Here is a 20,954-nt window from a genome sequence, read left to right on the forward strand (position 1 = left end):
CTGTGAACATAATTATTGTGTAGCTGAGTCCTTGAATGATGTGTGAAGAATACAGATTCAATCCCTCAAGGAAAAGGAAAGTTTATAGTGTTCTTCAGTAACATCTTTTGCCTGGTATAGGTTTATATGAGGAATAGCAAAAGAATGAATTGATTAAAGATGTTTTTAAGGACTTGCTCAGAACAACTATTTAATCTAAGTTTTTAGGGTCATACTGGGGTGAACTATAGTGTAGACATTTTTTCAGGAAGTCATAGACAAGAGTCTTATGATCTCCAATTCAAGAACTGAAGAAAGATGGAAAGTATCAAAGAAAGTCTTCTTTAACTGAGCTGTATGGGATGACAAAGTTTAATTTGAACTGCAGGTGAAATAGAAGTCCTTTGGAGATGAACTGGGGTCTGGTAGATCACTGCCTAGAAGAATAATTGTGCTAATGGCCCTCAGGTTTATGAAGACAGTTCTGTTTTCACCATTTGCTGCTAATCATAGCAGATAGCACAATACATTTCCTGGAAGACTGTGGATGGAAGTACCACAGAAGGAAGGAGAAGGGCAAAGAAGATAATAAGAATAAGCAGTCTTAGAGGGGTAGCATGTAGTGTCATTTGGAGTAAGAACCAAACGAGAACCCTAAGTTTAAATAAGGGTTCAGAAGAATAAATTTTTAAGGATTCCAGATGGGAAAAGAGACCCATATTTGAGCTGAGTTCCAGTTCTTCCTGCTGAAGGTAAATGATGCCAGAGCGGTTTCTTTTTAACAAATCCTACCAGAGAGAATTCCACAGTGTATAAATAATTAAATCCTAATTGAGCCAGCAGCTGATTCTAAAACTTGGGATTAGGCTTCAGTCCCTTTTGTACTTGGTTCCTGGTATTACCCGATGAATAGTTAATTAGGTGAATAAAACGAAGCAACTTTTGGCAGTGAGGGTAGAACTGACACTCCTCTCTGGTGGTTAGAGGGATCCCCTGGGATGTGAAGACCCAGATTTTAATGCTTGCTTGCATCAGGTAGGCTGGGCACATGAGTCATATACCCCTGGTGAGTTTCCTGGTCTCTCAAAGTATGATTCATCTTATATAATTTTAGCCATATAAAAGCAGGGCATCTAGTCTGAATTACTGACTACAGAGGAAAGCTAAATGGCTAACTAAGAATAAATGCCTGACTTTGAGACAGCAGAAGTCAGGTGAGGTGAATGTCTCCCTAAACTACTAGTTATTTTAATGTCTGTGGTTTTGACCAGAAGTTCCATCCTAGACCTAAGAATTGTCCTCATCAAAATAAGCAAGTTTCCATAAAATACTTTGTATTGAACAAATCAACATTTTACAACTGGAAAATATTATATTGAAACATTTCTGAATAGCTCCAGTGCTCCAAGGAATGGTTTACAGCTTAAAAATCTGTAAGAGGGAAAATGAAAGCTCGGGAGCAGCAGTGAAAAGTGAGGTAATAGTGGCTGAAGAAGTTGTGTAATTTATCAGGGGTACATCCAGCACGTAGTACCAGTTACTGACATAGCTCCTCACTTCTTCCCACGCTGTCTGATTTTAGCTTCACTCTCAGTAAACGCTTGAGATTTCTAAGACCTTTTATTTCCTCACAAAGTCCAGAATGCCTCAGGGCTGATTATTTGGGTGGATATTCATTGCATTTAAAGGAGCATCTGGAACACCAGTGGATCTCTGTTATTTCTTGGGTGTAGAGGAAAGGGTAGACAAGATCCTGTGAATGGTCAGCTTTCTCAGATATCAGATATCACGCTTCAAACCCATGCTATCACCTTTTCAAATGAAGATGAGTCACAGGCCCTTTCACCATCTCATAACCAAAATAATGTCTAGAGGGTACTGATCAAATTACAGTTAGGTATAAAACTTTACCTTTTACCTTTGTACTACTAATTCTATTAAAAACAAACAAACAAACAAAAAACAGATGCATATTCCCATACAAATCGCTTGGATTTTTTTTCAGCAGGGTGTTCGCAGCATAAGGAATGTGGAAATAATAGGTCCACAAATATGGATCTTTGCCATCAACCTGGATTTTAATACTGCAAACTTATGTTTGTGTTTGCCTTATCTGAACTCATGGGAGTTCAAATCATTAAAGTATTTAATTCCTATTGCTGGAACATAATTACTTTCAGTCAGTCTGAAGTGCTCTTTCGGGAACTTTGTCAACTATCTGTCAATATTTGTAAACGACTTAGAGAGGAAATCTCTAAGTAGAAAAGATGGTAAGCATTTAAGTAAGTAAGTAGAAAGATGGTAAGCATTTTTAAGCATTACTGTGCATGTTTCTTGCAGTGTCCAGGAGGAGCCTTCACACCCAATATGCGGACAACCAAAGAGTTTCCAGATGATGTTGTGACCTTCATCAGGAATCACCCTTTGATGTTTAATCCCATTTACCCAATACACAAGAGGCCATTAATCATCCGTATAGGAACGGACTACAAGTATACAAAGATTGCTGTGGATCGAGTGAATGCAGCAGATGGAAGATACCATGTCTTGTTTCTTGGCACAGGTAAGACAAAATTAACAATTTCCTCCATTGCATTCTAATTTGCAGTCAACTCCAATCTGTACAACTGATAACTTCCAGAAATGTTTGTTTAAATGTATTTACTAATTACTAAAATGTCTGCAGAAATACACATTTTTTTTTGTTTACTTCCTTTTCATTTTTGTGTTTTCTATGGATGTTGTGTTTTTCTATGTTTTCTATGTGCAAGAGATAGAATGTATCAACATGAATTTTATTGGAGATACAAATCAACATTAGTGTATTTTGTGTTTGATCTAAATTATAATACTTGTCTTGAATATGTTTTGTCATCAATGTGATTCCATATTAGAATGTGATGCTCTCTAACATGTAAAAATAGCAAAATCTGGCCTTGAATTGTTTTGTATACTACCATCACCATAACTTAATATATGCTGTGTAACCTACTTCTGAAGAAAAAGACAATGTGAACAGGGTGTTACAAATGCAGAAATAACAGCTTTCAAAACAAAACAAAACAAAAAGTAAAAAAAAAAGTTTAGTTACATTAAATTTGAATCTGATGCTATGCTGCTGAACTCTACTGGGAACAGGTCGAGTGATTCTTGTACTGATCAAATTTGATTTTTTAAAAAATATTCAGATCTGAATCACGTTCCCCTGATTGAAGCAGACAAGCAGAGTGGTAGTCTGTCTAGACCCTAGGATTCATTCACATGTGAAACTCCCACTGGCTTACTGGCTTAACAGGGCATTATAAGCTGATATGCACAAAGGCTCTTTTTTACTACAGATGGTTTCAAGTAGAACAAAGAAGGAAAAGAACTCCGGGAGAACAAATATATCTCTGAGCATCAGAAAATAATTACAGAGGTGGCTTGCATTGCTTTTATGGTTCACATATTGTTGGGATCCTGGTTGTTTTCTCCTTATAGAATAACTATGTCTGCCAGCAAACTCACATGGGACTGGAATAACCAACCTGATATAATAGATTTAGGAAACTTGTGCTGAAAAAAAAAAAAAAAAAGAAAAGAAAAAAAAACTTTCAGGAATTTCAGGCTTCTGTAGGAAGACTGTGTGGGATTAAAACGAAGTCTCTTCACTCTTCTTAGAAAAACCTCCCCAGCTATCAGCTGGGTGCCCTTGGGTCAAAAGAGGACAAATGTATACTGCACTGTATTAGCAAAAGCATATCCAGCCAGCAGGTTGCTCAAAGGGATTCTTCCCTTCTATTTGGCTCCTATCAGAAGTACCATGTGGGTTCTCCGGTACAAAGAAAACATTTACACAAAATAGATTGAGATGGACTGTGATACATTGAGAGAACTGGATTTATTCAGAGAAAGCTAAAGGGAAACCTTATTGCTATGTGTAAACATTTAATGGAAGGGTACAAATAACTCATGGAAAAAGACAGAGACACAGAGCCTCTTCTCAAGGTCCCCAGTGTCAGGATGAGAGGCAATGGACACAAGCTGGAACATGGGGCATTGTAATTAGATATAGAAGAAAATGTTTTCAGCATCAGGGTGGTCAAACATAATATGGGTCTAGAGAGGCTGTGAATTATCTGTCTTCAGAGATTCAAAGGATTTACAACCCAACTGGACATGGCTCCAAGTAACCTACTCTAATTGGACCTGTTTCAAGTGGGGTATTAGACTGGATGACTTCTAAAGGCCCCTTCCAGCCTGCAGGGTTCTATCATTCAATGAAAAGAAATATGAAAACAAAAACAGTTGGCTCACATTCTTAAGTCATGCCTTTATCATTTAATGTACTGTGGACGCTTAGAATATTATAAGGCATGGTTAGGATAGAAAAATGTCTAAGTAGTGAATTACAGTAGAAATTGCATCAGATTTTGTTCTGGGCATTTTAGTTTTCTTGGTAGGTAGTTGCTAAATGAGTTTTAAGGCATCCCTAAAAATTTATTTGATCCCACTTGCAAAGTCATTGGAAACTACCAAATTAAGTAATTAGGTCAGGACTTTCTTCTTGTTGTATTTCCCCCTCCCTAACATGTATCCATATTTTCTTTTTGTGTAATTAATGCAGTTACAGTTCTCAACTTTTGGGACCCTTAGGGTCATATTCCTCCTTTCCTTCAGAACAAAGAAAAACAATTTTTGTACACTGCAGTAGAAATATCAGGAGCATTAATAGATATTGTCACTATAGATATTGTTATACAACTCCACAAAAACTGTGTTCTAGTAGAAGAGGTTTGGCTGTCTCTTAGCTTTATTCCTTGCCAAAGCACTATCTTTAACCATAGAAATAGCTTGGCAGGCTAAAACAGGTCTTTCAAATGTACATTTTCAGTATTTTTTATATAGTTGTGCCATTGTTTTAAAATGTTCTATAAACAACTGATTGTAATTGGAGTAAAATCCCACTAAAGATTAGAGGAAAAGATAAAACATACAAGTTTCCAGCCAATGCAGGATTCTTAATGTAGTAGCGTTAGTTAATACTGGAAATGCATAGAAAATACTAAATGTCAATGAAAATACACATTTAGCATCTCAGTAATTCTGCAAGAGATAAATACAAGCCATTTCAATTTATATTTCAATGAGCTGTTGACAATTCTTAAGTGACCAGTGTGGCCTCACACATGTACCTGTGACTCATTTAAAATATTAACATACCTCAAATTGTAGTTATGTTTTGTTAAGCCTCTTCTGTGTATCAGCACAGGGTCCACTTTGGAAAAATATGCAACCTGCAGCTCTTGATATTTTATATGCATTGTTTTTAACTTCTGCAGTACACTGGAGACAAGGATCATTGGCTGCTTTCTAGTGAGTTGCCGGGGTAGATATTAGTCTTCCTGAGTAGGACACACTGACTCCCTGAGACACTAATAGCTTCCAAGATCTTCCTCAAAAGAAACTAGTGCAATAAAAGTTACTGGGTTTCTCAGCACTTAAATAAAAGTGATCAAGTTCCAGCCACTGAGAGGAGTTTTCTTTATTCTCTGCTTTCTGTGATACTCAGGAGGATTCGATAGAGATATTAACTGTCAAAAAGAATGCAGAGGGGATTTGCTTTGGTGTCAGTTCATCCCAGCAAAATGCAAAAACCACGTTGTATAGGAGAATTTCATGTGATAATTTCCTTGGGAGCCTGGAGCCCCACAGCCAGAGACAATGGGACTTGACACCTGGTGACAGTTACACTCAGCTTGGATGATGAGTTACTGCTGCAGAACTGAGCTGTTGCGAGCCATGTCTGTCACTGTCAGTGACCTGTCTCATGCTTGAAATCGGAGTGTTTTATGTCTTGCCAGATGCAGAGCACACAAAATGTTTAGCTTTTCCTCTCTTCCTCCTCTATAGCCTCAGTAATAAATCAGTTCCTGAATGCAAGTGAGAAATAACAGAACAGAAAGCCAAAAGAACCCCAGTGGTTTTCATCATGTAGCCATGGCTTGGGAGGGTACAGGAAGCTGTATTACTTTTTCACATTAATATGCACTAAATGTAGTGTTTCCTTTGTGCCCCCAGACAGAAGTGTTGAGCTTACAGAGGCTGGTCCATGCTGAGACTTAATACATTGCTTTTCTCTCTCTCTCTCTCTCTCTTATGTAGCTAAAAAGTAAATCCCACAGACAGATATTGTTCTCGCAGCATTCCACACACTTTTCAAATGATAGCAATCTCCTATTTTTCTTGTGCTTTTCAACCTGAAGACTCCCAAAGCACTTAATAAAACTTGCCACCCAAAACGGTCTCTACACAGTCCTCTGAGTTGATTTAGAGTAAGAAAGAGCAAGTCCTTAAAGTAGATGGCAGTGCTACAAGAGAAGAGTGCTGTGTACCTTGTCTTCACAAACAGAAACCAGTGGGATAATTTACTTGGATATAATATAATCACTTATTTACATATTTGACGAGGGTAATGCTGATAATGCTTTTTCCCTATGGGATAAGTAATAACATATTCCGTTAGAGTTCTGCTTCAGTTATCCCTTTTCTGTGGTAGTCCAGGATTCAGTCTTGAAGTTTTTGATTCACCCTAGCATTTCACTGTCAGTACTTTAGCCAGTTCACTTATTTGTAAAGAACCCAATACAATACAATATTTTCCTAGTTTATCCTTTGGTAGATTGTTTTCCATTTGAGTTTTAAGAATAGCCATAAACCAGCATGAGGACATTTTCCTGAGATTAATATTTATTTTTTAAGCATGCCACCTACTGCTTGCAGTACGAAAGCCTTCGGTCAAAGTACACGCAGATTACACAACCAAAAGATTGTGCTTTTTTTTTCTTTTCATTGTTCATGGTATTATGAAAATATTTAAATGTCTGGGTCAAACTTGAGTACATTAAACAGCTACAGGCAACAACAGGATTTTTTTCATCTCCTTACTATCAAGATAGGATATGTTTTTGTGTAAAGAGATCTAAGTGACTGCCATGAAAAGGCACTTCAGATTTCACTGTGGCTTATTTAAATGATTAATGTAATGCATCTGATGTGGCATGAGATTGATCAATGTTTCTTATTATCTTTTCTTCTCTGATGCAACACTTGTTTTCAAAGTCTGGAACAGTAAGTGCTTTCAGAGCATAAGGTTGTAATATAGTCTTAAAGATGTGAATTAATCCCAACAATACTTGTTTCTGTGGTGTTACACTATGGATGTCTTTTTGGAAAGCCCACCCTTGCTGACAACAGTAGCCTCCAGTAACACAAGAGACAAAATCATATAATGAGCCACAGATTCTAACGGAGAGAGATAGTGTGGTAAGAAGAGCAAACTTGCCTCCCACAAATGTGGTGGCTACAGCTTCATGTCTGTGAGCTTGGGAAGATGGTGTTGCACAAGAGTGACACAACAGGCAGCAGACAGTTTCCTTCCTCCTCTTGCTCACACTGGATGAGTCATTCAAAACCTTTTAGAAACCAACTCATCCAAAGCTTTCTCACAGCCTCTTAAGAAGATATGTAGAGAAGGTTTTCCTACACCTGTTTGGTTTCCTTGGCTCTTTTTTGTTCAAACAAGTTCACAGTGTTTCCAGAAGTTTGACCAACGTGGGCCTATGTGGAAATTTTGCCCTTGAGTGTGGCTTGTACCTGTCTTTTTGTTCTTTGATGCAGCTTGAAATGACTTTATCAAGTTTCACAGCAATACTCAGAGCTGGGAAAATATTACAGCCATACAACAGATGGGTAAACTAAGGTGGAGGATAGGTGGCTGTGGTGGGAGCCCAGATTTATCTAAAACACCAAAGGACAGCAGAGACTGTGGAGACCTGGCTCTCAGGCCTCACTGCTAACCTACCACCATCTCAGGTGCTTTGCTGAGCCTGAACATTTTCTCAGAGAGATTTCAAGCATTCTGCAAATTCTTTTCTTACTTTTTCTTTTTTTTCTTAAAATTGCATTTGTCTGCATCAGGTTCAACTCAGATTAGAGACCAAAAATTATTAATCTACCAGCAAGCTGACAAGTACAACACGGAGAAAAGTTTACAAAGGGTCTCCCACAATGTCTGACACAGCGAGGAGGTGAGTTTCCACGGGAGGTCTCTCCGTGAAACTCCTGGCAGAGTAGCAGTTAATGTCCATTGCAGTCATTATTTTATGATGTGGAAAAGTCAGGTTTTTTGATTTGCTGCTCATTTTGTGCACGTAATGTGGCTCAGAGGTGGATAGGTCCTGTCTCTCTTTGATGCTCACAATACTGACAACTGTAGTGTTTACCTAGATCTATGGAAAGAAAAGCTAGTAGGAATTCAGAGACTGAGATTTAAACTCAGACCTACAGATTCAGCTTCTGGAATGCAGATTCCATCCAAACACATGCATATTTTTCATCACTGATCATTAAGCTTTGCTTTTCTATTGCCCATGGTCAGTCAAACCAGTAATTGGTGGTATAACCAAGTATAGTTTCACTAGTATCAATGAAGCATAACTGATTAATACCAGCCCAGAATTATGCTCTGTGTTTCAAGGGAGTTTTTTTGTTCTTTTATTATTATTGTTCTTCTTATTACTATTATTGTGGTTGTTATTAATATTTTTTTGTCTCTCCTTCCTTTGTTGGATGCTGCTTCCTTCTCCATTTATTTCCCATTCTGCATACTCTGTACTCCATCTTTTAGCCTATGGGATATCAATATTTTCCTGTGTTAACGTTCCCACTTTCTCAGTCCTCTCAGAGGGAATGTGACCTCAGTGACATAGTCTTCCATGTTGTGTTGGGAGACTGTAGTTGTTCAAGCAGGTTTGAAACAGAAAAAACAGTCACGATGAGTTGCCCTTGTCAGCTTGCTGTCAGCTCAAAGGGGATTCCTTCTCAGCTGCCAGTCTTCCCTCCACTCCCAGCTGCTGGGATGAAGTGAGGCTGCAAGCAGTTCCTGGTGAAAAGTCAGGGCAACAGTGACTGTCACTACACCTGGAATATTCTAGTTGTGAGTTGATATTCTGGAGACACAATAGTTTTTTTCATGACTGTGTGAAATCACAACGATGTAGAACTGCTTTCAAGCAGATTTCTGGAAATAAAAAACAAATAGAGAAGGAAATTATCACATTCGCTTTTATGATTTTTATAGAATTTACTTATAATTTCATATTGTGACTTAAATGTGGAAGAAAAAAAAAGAAAAAAAAAGACATAGTTGTTTAGTAACCTCTTGTGTCTGGCTCACAATACAGATTATCTGCCATGAAATACACTGGAAAACAGCTCAGGCAGTGCTATTTTGCATACATCTCCTGCAGTGCACAGTACCTCATCCTTTCCAATCTTCCTTCTGACCCAGGAATTTAGTTTGCAGCCTTGCCATTAAATGAAATAAGCAAATAAGATTTTTAACAACACTGAGATGTACCATAAGCTTTATGACATAAACACATAGAAATGACTTGATATCAGCTACTGTGGTATTAATGGAGACCTCAGTTCTACTGAAAAATGAATAAGAAAAGGTTTCTAGGCACAAATATTTGCTTTTCATTTATTTAAGAAAATACTGAGCAACAGCAGCAAAACCATTTTCAGAAGGGGTGGAGAATTATAACTACATGGCCTACAAGCCATGTATTGTTAGAATTATGTGTATATATATGTACAGACTATTGGAATTCCTAACTCTAAATGGTTTTATTTAATGAATGGCTTTTTGTTGCCTACCTTCCCTCACATTAACATTTATTCTAAATGTATTAAGTTTACTAATTGTTTTAAAACAACAGTGCATTCCTTTCTGCAAGGATCTGTCTCTAATGGTACAACACTGAGTCAAAAGGAATGGTAAAATAGTGAGTCAAAGGGAATGAATTCTAAGGTAAACAGTCAACTGTGTATTTTGCTGGGCTGTGACAAAAAGGTAGATATGAACCTAGTTTTCAAATGAGAAAGGTTGTTAGGACACAAGGGCTTGGCGTCAGGCATTATCAGTACTTTCTGTGACGATACCGTGGATAAAATCTCCCCTCAGGTTCTGATTTCAGTTTGGGGCAATGTTTGAGGACTAAAGACAATTTAGGAATTTTAAATGTGTGGCATGCACTAATGGATCATTGAAATAAACCGGTTCTTCTGTTCTTTGGAGGCTCAGCCTCACATTCCTTTGCAGGTAGGGTCATTGTCAACACACTGCATACCCTGTAAGTCAGGGTCACAGGTAGTTGATATTTTGCAGGCAGCTGGGGAAAAAAAAAAAATCAGAAAAGGCTGCTATTCTTTCCTGCATTCTGATGCAATATTTTAGATGGTGTGGTCTAATGTTAGACAGAGGGCATTGATAAAGGGATGTAAAGAGCTAGAGGTGCACTTAAAGCTTGTAAATTTGTGTGGGGATTATTCCCTTCAGCAGGAAGAGAAATACACATTTATGCATGCATGTGCTTCTCCTTAGCTGCAACAAGGGATGCATCTGCAGCAGTTTAAAACTTTGGTGTGTCTTGGCAGTTAGTAAATCTCTATCAGGTTCTCATAGCTTTGCTAAAAATCTCTATCAGGTTCTCATAGCTTTGCTAATACTGGCACCCAGTCTAGACCACAGCTGTGCTATCACAAGATTTAGTTTCGGTAGTTTCTTCGGAAGGAACTGGTTTATCGTGCCATTGTCTAATGAAAATAAATGTTTGCCATAGAAAATTCTCATGAAAAATTCATGCCTAATGTGCATGCACAATTGATAGCTACACGTATTTAAATCTTCTTGGCTTTCAATTTCTCTTTTCCATTTTTATAAATGACAAAATACTGTAATGTTTTCTGCAAGTGGGGTCAGGTTATTACAAGTCAATATTCTGCCAATAAACCTTAATTTTTAAAATACAATGCATGTTATTTTCTAGCTTCCTCCAGGGAAATAAGAAGATGTAAATTATTTACTGCAACCAACTTGCCCCACAGCTCCAGCTATGGAATTTAGTCAATGACCTTAAAAACAAAAGCAAAATTACACTTTTTCAGTTTATGTAGTCTACATCGTGGATTGTCAAACAGGAAGCTGAGATTTCCTTTCACAAATTCATAAAAATACACATAGATACTTTATATTCTGCTGTGCTACTGTTTTACTAACCACACAAGTCTATACTACTCGTAAAATTTTTGAAGGCCAAACAGAATTTATACCATGTGTTCTCATTCCTCAGAATCAATATTGAGCAAATAAATTTATTGCACTCAGACTAATTTCCAGACCTTTCAGACAAGAGGAATTTTTTCTGTTGTACTTCTTCCCGGTAAAAATACCACATGCCTGTTCTTATGATTCTTCAGTCTGCCTTTTCTGCCATATCAGAAATCCTTTAGTGTATGTCTCAGCCTCTAACAGCCTCCACAGAATGACCCATCAATTCCATATGTTCTTTCCACATAAATCCACTAAATCATTGATTGTCTCACTCATAACATCTACTTGTAGAAGCATCATAATTGCCCCATCCATCTTGCTTCTTACTTACTCCTTCAACCTGAATGGATTTGGGGGTTTGAAACTGTGTTTTGACAAGGTACTATAAAAGAGTAGCTACAATATTATCACCTTGAATTTTCTTTTTTTTTTTTTTTTTTTTTTTTCCACATGGACCAAAACAACTAATATATAAAGACTACTAATATATAAAGAATTTAAGTACTGTTCGACTTTCTTGGGAAAAAAAAATTTAGAAAGAGATTGAGTTATTCTTTGGAATATGTACCTCTCTTGACATCAGTTGTCATTACATATTATTACTGAGTATGAATGTACTTCAATTACACAGTAGCTATTGATAGTGCCGTGTTTTTACTGCAAGGTCATTAGGATAGATACTGCCTCTATCTGTGTGTCTGTACAGCTGTTGGTACAATAGTTATTAATTTTGATTGATCTTTTGGGGTAGAATGGTAACAATAATGGCAATTTCTCCAATCTTACTATGACTTCTTCAAATTCTTCTATGAGAACATTACTATATACAGTCATGTCCAAATTATCCACAATCTGTGACTTCTGAAGGAATCATCTCATAGTTTCACTAGAAATTAATGAACATCTTTTCATATCTTACTCTATGTTATAGTGCTTACTTTAATGGTTTCTTTTCATACCTGATAATATTTAATGTTTTCTTTCTCTCTCTCTCTGTCACGTGGTTTGACTTTGTCTCATCTTTTCCAGACCAAGGAACTGTACAAAAGGTTGTTGTCTTACCCACCAACTTCTCTGCAAGTGGAGAACTCATTTTAGAAGAGCTGGAGGTTTTTCAGGTTTGTCTTTCTCCTGCATACACATTTTCCAAGCACAAACTCTTTGTTCTAATAGGCTTTGGCAAGGGCAACTATGACTTGATAAAAGATCAAACAAATGTGCATACTGTCAACTTGATACCCACCCAAAGTACAATATAAAATGTCAACTGTTATGAAGACTGTAGTTAGGCTTAAGTCTTTTCCTTTTTTTTTTTTCATTGTTGTTTCTCTCTCCTTTTTTTTTTTTTTAAGTTGTCATACTACATAGAAGGATTTTTGTAATAACATTGTATATTGTAATAATATCGTAGTGGCTGCCTGAAGGCAACTTTTGTCATTGGTATCACATACTGAGACTGTCACTATTTACAGATGGAATCTAAGATTTTTATACTTTGATTATCTGTTAATCTTCCTGGCTCCAAGCTGCAGAATTAAAGCAAACTAGTGTTGGTTTTGCTCCCATTCTTCACATCCTCTAGAGTAACAAGCTTAACACAACATAACCAAAAGGAAACACAAACAACTACAGGGAAAAATAAGGGAATAATATCAATCAGTCTGGTATGTAGCAGCTTGTAATAACCTAAAGAAAATGTTCACCACCAATTTGAAGAATCCTTTTCAAATTTTTGAATGGGCTGTTCTTTAAAATAAGTAGTCTTAGGGCAAATGGTAATTATGCAGCTACAAACTTAGTTAAGGGTTTTGTCATTGCCTTTCTCTGTTTCTTTGAGGGGATACAAAAAGGAAAATGTAAGATTTTTATTTAGACAGACAGTAATAATAATTTATCTTAAAAAATGAAATGCTTTCTGTATCAATCCCCCCAAAAGGTATAATTAGCTCTCCTAGCCTTTTGCTGAATACTTCCCTTTGATAAATATACATGTGAGTAGCATTAGTTAGAGCACCATTTACCCAAGTATTATTTATTCCATTTACAGCAAGCAGATTGTTGGGGTGTGAGGAATCCTGACCCTAAGCCTCATTTCTGAGGCTCTGAGCACAGACCTTTTTATCCTGAGCCTACAAAATCACAAAATCATAATTTCTGCTGTTGCAGTCTGTGTGGGCACTGGGGCAGTGTTGAGTCTTTTGATGAGTCTTACAAAGAGAGAGGGAATGAGATCACCAGATATGTGCTAGTAAATATCGAGAGTAAGCAAAGCATAGATTCCTTTCCAGAGTATAAGCAAGAAAAGGAGAATGTGGCATCAGATCCAATGTTGCATTGGAACTTGAGTCTCCAGACACTGCAGTCATAAAATACTATAGCAGCTCTAAAAAACCTTTGCCAATTCACAGATTCACAGCCATTTTTTTTTAGTCCTGGCCTCCCCTCTATGCTTTTAATCTACAATTAATCCAGGCCCACCATTATGGCTTTCCTTTCTGACTGAGCAATTGCTAAATCTTAAAAAAAAAATGCTGAACATTTTTATTACCATCATTTTTATCATTTGTTTGGATGATAATAATGAATTGCTTCACTTGCTTAAGGCAATGAATGTGATAATTCCTTTTCCAGCTCTTTAAGGTTTGGTTTGGACACAGACAATAAATGACTCCAGCGATGACACACAGTAGTATACAGCACTGTCTCTGTGAACAAAACACTGAATAACACACCTGCCATTTTTAATATTCTAGTCAATATTCTGAAAGAATGTGTTGGCTGGCAACCAAACTCTATGCACTGTAGATAATGTTTAGGAGAAATGTGACATTCATCTGAATCCTGGTAAATATGCATGAGCTATTGTATGATTTTTCCATATCATCATTTTCAAAGGACAATTTATTATTTATTTATTTATTTATTGCAAAGTCGGAGTAATGACTTCAGAGCACATTACTTCTATATTGTTGAGGTAACACAAATGCAGGTGAATTGGACTTGTGCAAAAAATCACCTATACACATGATGAATAATAATGCTGTTTATTTCAACTAGTACCTTTACTGATACATTCATTGTATTTATGTAATTTTTTTTTTAGTTTTGAAATAGCAAAAAAGTAGTATGAGTGTTTGTGGTTTTTTTGTTTGTTTGTTTCTTTGTTTTCCAAAATGTGGAAAGTTATAATTTTATTAGATACAACTTTGTCTTTATTGAACTTTAAATATAAATGTTGGGAGAGTATTAACAAGTTAATCTTCGTAAAAGTGGTTTGTAATTTTGTCTTTCAGAGTAATTCTCCTATAACAACAATGAAGATCTCATCTAAAAAGGTAAAGAGAAGTGGGATGCTTACTTAATGCTTAATAGAGAAACAAATTGACTTAAAGATGTTAAAAGATCAGTTTTAATGTATCATAATAAATATAGACAGGAGATTTTCCCTAATTAATATGGAGAAATATGACCAAAACTTTCATGAGCTGTTTATCTGCCCCAGAGCCACTAGGATAAAATAATATATATTAATAATTTATCATTTCTAATTCACTGACAGTGTCAAAAAAAAAAAAAAAAGCAAGTAAGGAAAAAAAAAAAGTACTAAAAGATGAAATTTGTCCTCCATTGTTTTACATAGGTCCTAAATAAAACTTTTCCTTTGAAAGTCTGGCTTATGTCAAAAATGCAGTGTTAGGTCTATAGAGAAATTGTACGTGTCTATCTATTAGTAATAATGGTGGCAATAGGAATGGTAAAAATAGTTGAGAAGATTTCTACTGAAATGTTAAACACCCAAACTTAAAATAAATATTTCACGATTTTGCAAACAACATGTTGCTCAATATTTCACAAAACTAAGAATTAAACACTATCCACAATTCACTGAATTAAATTCAGTGCAATTTGATAGTTTTATGACCAAAAGATCAAGAGTTCCTAGTTTTTGTTTGTTTCTTGTTTTTAATATTAATGTTTATTTTAAGAATAATTGATGAATTGGTTCTGAGTAAAAGAGATACTTTGGCCCAGATTCCAGTTATGACCTATTCAACTTTGAACATTCTTTGCAAAAGTTCTCATTTAATATAAAAGTTCTATTGGCTTATTTTTCCAGGTATCTAAGGCTATGAGAATTTGGTCCAAAACCTCAACATAATTTCTAGGACTTATGCCTTGGAAATGTATGAACTGGAGAACCCAGTTAGTAACTCTGCATAATATTTATTAATGTGACTATATGCAGAGAAAATAATTAGGTAAAAGACCAATAGCCCTCCATCATTAAGAACCAAATTCTAAAGTCTGAACAGTATTAATTCAGCCTGCCTGCCCCAGAACAGAACAACAACCGACTCCAAAAACATTAACATTCTCTGGTGTTTCTAAGTGTTTTGTAACAGGAAGGTGGAAACAGTCCTGTTCACCTGGGAAATTTCTATTTATTTAGGCTTTATATATTAGTGGCTCCTCTTGTGGTCTTGAGTTTATTCCAAAATTAATTCAAAGGCTTTTTGGTATACGAGTTGAGTCTTGGGTGAAGCTCCTCCACATCTGAAATAAATCTTTCCATTTCCTTCTACAGCAACAGCTGTATGTGAGCTCAGACGAAGGGGTCACCCAGGTATCCTTGCACCGCTGCCACATCTATGGGACTGCCTGTGCTGACTGCTGCCTAGCCCGAGATCCGTACTGTGCCTGGGATGGCAACTCTTGCTCCAGATTTTATCCCACAGGGAAAAGGTGAGCAGTCCTGTGAAATCTGCAAGGTTCCTATTCTGTAGGAGTAAGTTTTTTGTGCTGCTGTGTAGCTTGGAGCCTTGCAATATGATAGAGAAGTGAGATGTCATTCCTTTCAGAAGCATATACAAACAAAACATCTGTAGCTATTGTGCTTGGCATTGTTCATTACCTAGGAGCTTGCCTTGTTTGTCTTTTCATATTTAAAGTAATGGATGGAAAAAAAAAAGCAAAAAAGAAAAAAAAAAAGCTATTCCTAATTATAAATATTAATCTTTACATCTCACACACACAAAATCAGTGAAATATTTGTTCCCTTTATTTAAATTCAGTTGCTTACTATGGATGTAATTAAGATAAACTTAAATACAGCAAGGTATCTCTGAGGTTGTCAAAGGGATAGTGTCTTTTTTTTTTTTTTTCTTTTTGTTCCTCACTTGTGCATAAGTGAGAAGAAATATTTCCAGGAAAATTTCGGGCAAATGTGATTTCCATGTAAAGCCTGCAATCTTGGAGATTTTTTTTTTTTTGACATGAGATTTATTAAAGCAGGCAGGCAAAGCAATTTCTCTTTAATTTACAACAGAACTAATAGTCCATCTCGTAATTCTTATGCAAAACAGGAGACTCTTTCCTCCTCCCTAGGGAAATATTTAATAGCAGGGGGTTGTGGTAAGCTTTTGTATTCCTAAGATTTCACTTCATGTACAAAGCTACAGAATATTCAATGAAGTACTACCACAGAGGAGAGAGACCTTTCAGTTACATGTCAGAGCTTTGCCTAGTTTGTGTCCCTGTGCTCACTCCCTGCACCTGGGCTGCAGATGCAGACGCCCAGATGCTGCAGACATACTTTACTGTTACCTACATGGGGAAAGCTGGTAGACAGAAACAGGCAAAGCTTGGCTCTGCTCCAGTGACCCAACCAGTTGATGACAATGGGATCCCTTGGGATTAAACACGATTACTTTTATCATTACAAACTGTTCTTGAATCATTCCTCATTTCACATAAAAAATGTAAAGCCCAACATGGTCATATAGCAGTAAAAGATATGGTACAATATCTGGGTTTTTACTGCTTTCACATATTATATTCAGCTTCCAGTCTGAGAACTGACTGTTTTCTTCCATGGAGTAAAGGTCAGAAGACAAGGGTGGAAAGAAAAGGAAAATCTCCAAGTCTCAGGTCACCTAACTCCTACGCTGACATAGTCACTGAAAGATAATGAGCAGTCAGGTATACCCAGCCTGTACAGTTTCCAGTGGATTTCTTGCCATTTCTATGTATACAGTATGGTTATTTCCACTGTGGCTTGCTTCCATGATGACATTTTGTCTTCAGTTTGCTTTTTATATCAAATGAAAATAAACACCTAAAATTGTATGGGAAATATATATATATATATCTGTTTTTACTATGTGAAGCAAATGAGTGGTCCTGTTATCTAACAAGAGAGATTATGAAGAAGAAAACTTTGGTAATCAGAGCCAAATCCCATTGTCTAGACAGTATTATCTTTCTGCTAGACACATTTGCTCATTTGCTTCCTTTGACACTTCTGTCTCCCATGATTTACTGTGTTTTCTCATCCAAATTGATTTACCTCAAGACACCGGAGAGTATCTTTATCTTCTAAACACCACCATCTCAGCCATTTTTGGATAAATATCAGACTTAAAGTTTAGATTCTCAGAACTGCTTAATGTCACCAGCATACAATTTCTGATGGAGTGGAGCATCTCAAGGTAGCACAAAAATCCTGAAATTCACTGAGAAATTTTCCATTGTTTCCTCTGACTCACATAAGCAGTTCACACGGGTTAAAATCCTAAGGCATAATATGAAATATTTTTGGTGTTTACCATCAAAAATATACTTGGAATGTCAGAAACTACTCCTTTGAAAGATCACCTTTCAAATGTTTCCTTTTAAAACAATCCAGTGAAAGATCAGGTGACAAAGGATTATAAGGGCTGTCTCTCATTGTATGTGCAGTTCATGGTATAATGTGACCAAAGAGGCATCACCCTTCACCCAGCAATACTGGAGCTCCAGGGGCTTTTCATGGTTTCTTATCTTATGAGTCATTAGTGAATATTTCAAAGCATGGCTGTTGCATACCCCAACAGCATCCCTTCGCAACAACATATTTTTTCACTGAACTTGATAAATATTGATCTAATTTACAGAATTTTCAGTAAATGAAATAATATATCTTAAGAATAAAAATTCAAGTTCTAGATTTTCACGCACCGAATTCTGTGAGCAGTGACCTCCTAGCCAAAGAGGTCTAAAATTCCAGTGTGCCCAATCCTAGTAAGCTCCTCAACTACTTAACTACATAATCATGATTTTGCATCTATCATTCAAATAATATAACAAAGCTCCATTTCAAAGTATTTTGAGACTTGGTGAGTTTGAATATATTTGGAAAGAAAGGAGGTCATGTGCCCTCATGTAAAGGACAGAACTGAATCTTAATTCTCCACCATTCTGGTTGAATACTTCAGTTACTCTACTACCATGGTGGCTAAAGGCACTGAAAATAAGGTGCCTGGCAAAATCAAGGAGGGAACATGTCCTACATTATGATTTTCTGCTGGTGTTTTAGATATGAGATCTGTGACTCTTCTACAACCCATTCTTACGTGCCTGCCTTTTTGAAGACCTCTAGCGTCATTCAGGGGTTCTGCCTGTAAATGTTAGGTCTTTCATCACTAAACCTTTTATGTATTATCTCTGACTCTTCCATCTCTATTCCTTCATTGCAAAACTACTTTACCAACCTAAAGTACAACTGCTTTATGAAATTCTTCAAAATGATTATTCACTTAAACAGTATCTTCTCTCTAGCATCCCTGGCAGCAGCAAAGTAATCTCAGAGTAGGTAATAAACTATCCCTGATTCCTAATCTGTTTAAAAAAAAAAGTTTATTTGTTGTGTACCTATCTGGAATAACAGTTTGTGTTTATAAAATATTTCAGGAGGAGTCGCAGGCAAGATGTGAGACATGGAAACCCTCTGACTCAGTGCCGAGGTTTCAACCTGAAAGGTACTATAATTTAGAGATCCTTGTTCTATATAAAGAACATATGGCTTTCCTTTATATGATTCATTACAGCTCATACTATCTGTGTGGTTTACTGGTAAAGCATAATTATTTTCCAAGTCTAAGTTTTTCCTTGCAATTACATGAAACCTGCACATATGATAAAAAATGATGAACTATGACATATAAAGTTCTGCGTACATGAAATGAGAAGCTGATAGTGTTGACTAAAAACAGGTACAGTGAATTTGAGGCCATATTATGTTTTGGGGCACATCTTTCAGCAAACAGGAGGTTTTAGACCTACATTTTGAGTTATCATTATTCATTTCTTCCTTTACATGGAAAAACAAATTGCTTCAAATCTCTTTATAAAGTTCCTAATTTCCAGCTGTGCAACTCTTTTGTCAGCCTGGCACAACGTGCATAGACAGTGGAGACAATGATCTGCCCTCCCAGCTCTCACTTCCTTCAGATTTCTAGTCACCAGCCAAATATGGCCAAAGTCATAGTCAGAGTAGACACACATAAAAGAAGCTTAATCCTTTTTAACCCCATGCCTGTCTGAGCTAGGCAGTGGCAAACTATGCCATCAAACCACAGGCCTGTATTAGAGAATGATACTCCTTCCACCTCTGTTTCTGAGCTTGTTTTCAGTAAGTGTGTTCTCATTTGTTCCGGCTGGAGATGAAATAATAGATCTCACTCTGAATTTTCAATTACATTTTTAATTGAATAAAAGAAGAACGCTTAAAGAGTTACATGTCAAATGTTCAGTCAATAATAATTCCACTTAAATTTTTTTTTTTGGGTCCCAGAAGAATCTCTTGGAAGAAAACAGACCACAACAGTCAGACAGGCATAGAACCTTCAGGCCAAATGTGGCTAATTCTGCTCTAGCTGCCAACCCACAGCACCAGTGGATCTTTCCCCATGATTCAGTGTTAGGTCATTTATATGAAGCTTGATTGCTTGAACAGATTAATTACAAAAGATGACCCCACCTGCTCAGTATGCACCTGAGCTCTGAGATATTTATATTGAAGCTCAGGCTCTGAATCATGAAGTACCTAGATCTGTGTGTCCTACCTTGTGGGCATATGCAGTGACCACGCACCTGCTATCTATCCCGAGGACGGGTGTCTCTTCTTTCCATGTGGAAAATGTGAGAATGTCAACTGTCTGCTTTTTGGGCTGAGAGGAAATAAACATTTAAACTTTGACACAGGAGTCTTATTTTCCATACTTTTTTTTTATGTGGATATATTTATAGATTTATATGTTTTAGCAATTTTAAAGGATGTTTTGGTGACAGCAGTATAGTGTAGGTAGGTGACAGCATCTTCTGTGGAAAAGAGAAAAAGAAACAGCAACTTGGAATCTTTCAAAATATAATTCAAGCCATTTATAGAAAAACTATTATTCTAGGGAGAAAATTGAAACATACCTAAAAGACAAAAGGGCAGAGAGTTGGACAATGAAATGAAATCTTACAAGCTCATAAGGAAGATTATGAAGTCTTGAAACTAAATCTTTAAACATGATAGGTTGCATGCCTTAGACCTCTCAGCTTGTATAAAAACATTTTTAGCATATTGCTATTTTTAAGAGATTGTCAAGAACTACAGGGTTTATAATACCACTTTTCAAATGTTCTGTGAAACACTGTAATACTTTTACACTTGTTTTTACCTTATGGCCACTAGAGAAATGCATTTGTATTCTCTCTCTCTTTTTCTTAGCATGTGGTAGGAGTGGTAGGAGTGGTAGGAGTATGATCTAAACAAGAAGTTAAATATGCATTGATCAGCTAAATAGATTTTAAAAAATGCATTTATATGTTATACCTAGTCCCAGTGTATATAAAAATAAATTTGTGCTACAACTCTCATTCTCACCATGTTCCACAGCTACAGACAAGCCAGCCCACAGACAAGCTCTTTGCTAGTTTATGGACTTTGAATGCAAAATATTTCTATATTATTCTCCTAAAAAAAGAAATGCAACTGATTTTGTTACAACTT

At 36.5% G+C, this 20,954-nt stretch overlaps 1 protein-coding gene across 1 annotated transcript in view; it reads left to right on the forward strand.

Annotated features, from left to right (window-relative positions):
• The window catches only part of SEMA3C (semaphorin 3C), a 123,225-nt gene that overhangs the window by 95,274 nt on the left and 6,997 nt on the right, over positions 1–20,954 (forward strand). The window contains exons 12-16 of the mRNA XM_035549349.2: positions 2,320–2,542; positions 12,167–12,255; positions 14,431–14,472; positions 15,723–15,880; positions 18,866–18,933. Of these exons, the coding sequence (XP_035405242.1) occupies positions 2,320–2,542; positions 12,167–12,255; positions 14,431–14,472; positions 15,723–15,880; positions 18,866–18,933 (580 nt within the window). The remainder of the gene's footprint in view (positions 1–2,319; positions 2,543–12,166; positions 12,256–14,430; positions 14,473–15,722; positions 15,881–18,865; positions 18,934–20,954) is intronic.

This window comes from Cygnus atratus, chromosome 1, assembly GCF_013377495.2.
Source record: "Cygnus atratus isolate AKBS03 ecotype Queensland, Australia chromosome 1, CAtr_DNAZoo_HiC_assembly, whole genome shotgun sequence".
Lineage (NCBI taxonomy): Eukaryota > Metazoa > Chordata > Aves > Anseriformes > Anatidae > Cygnus > Cygnus atratus.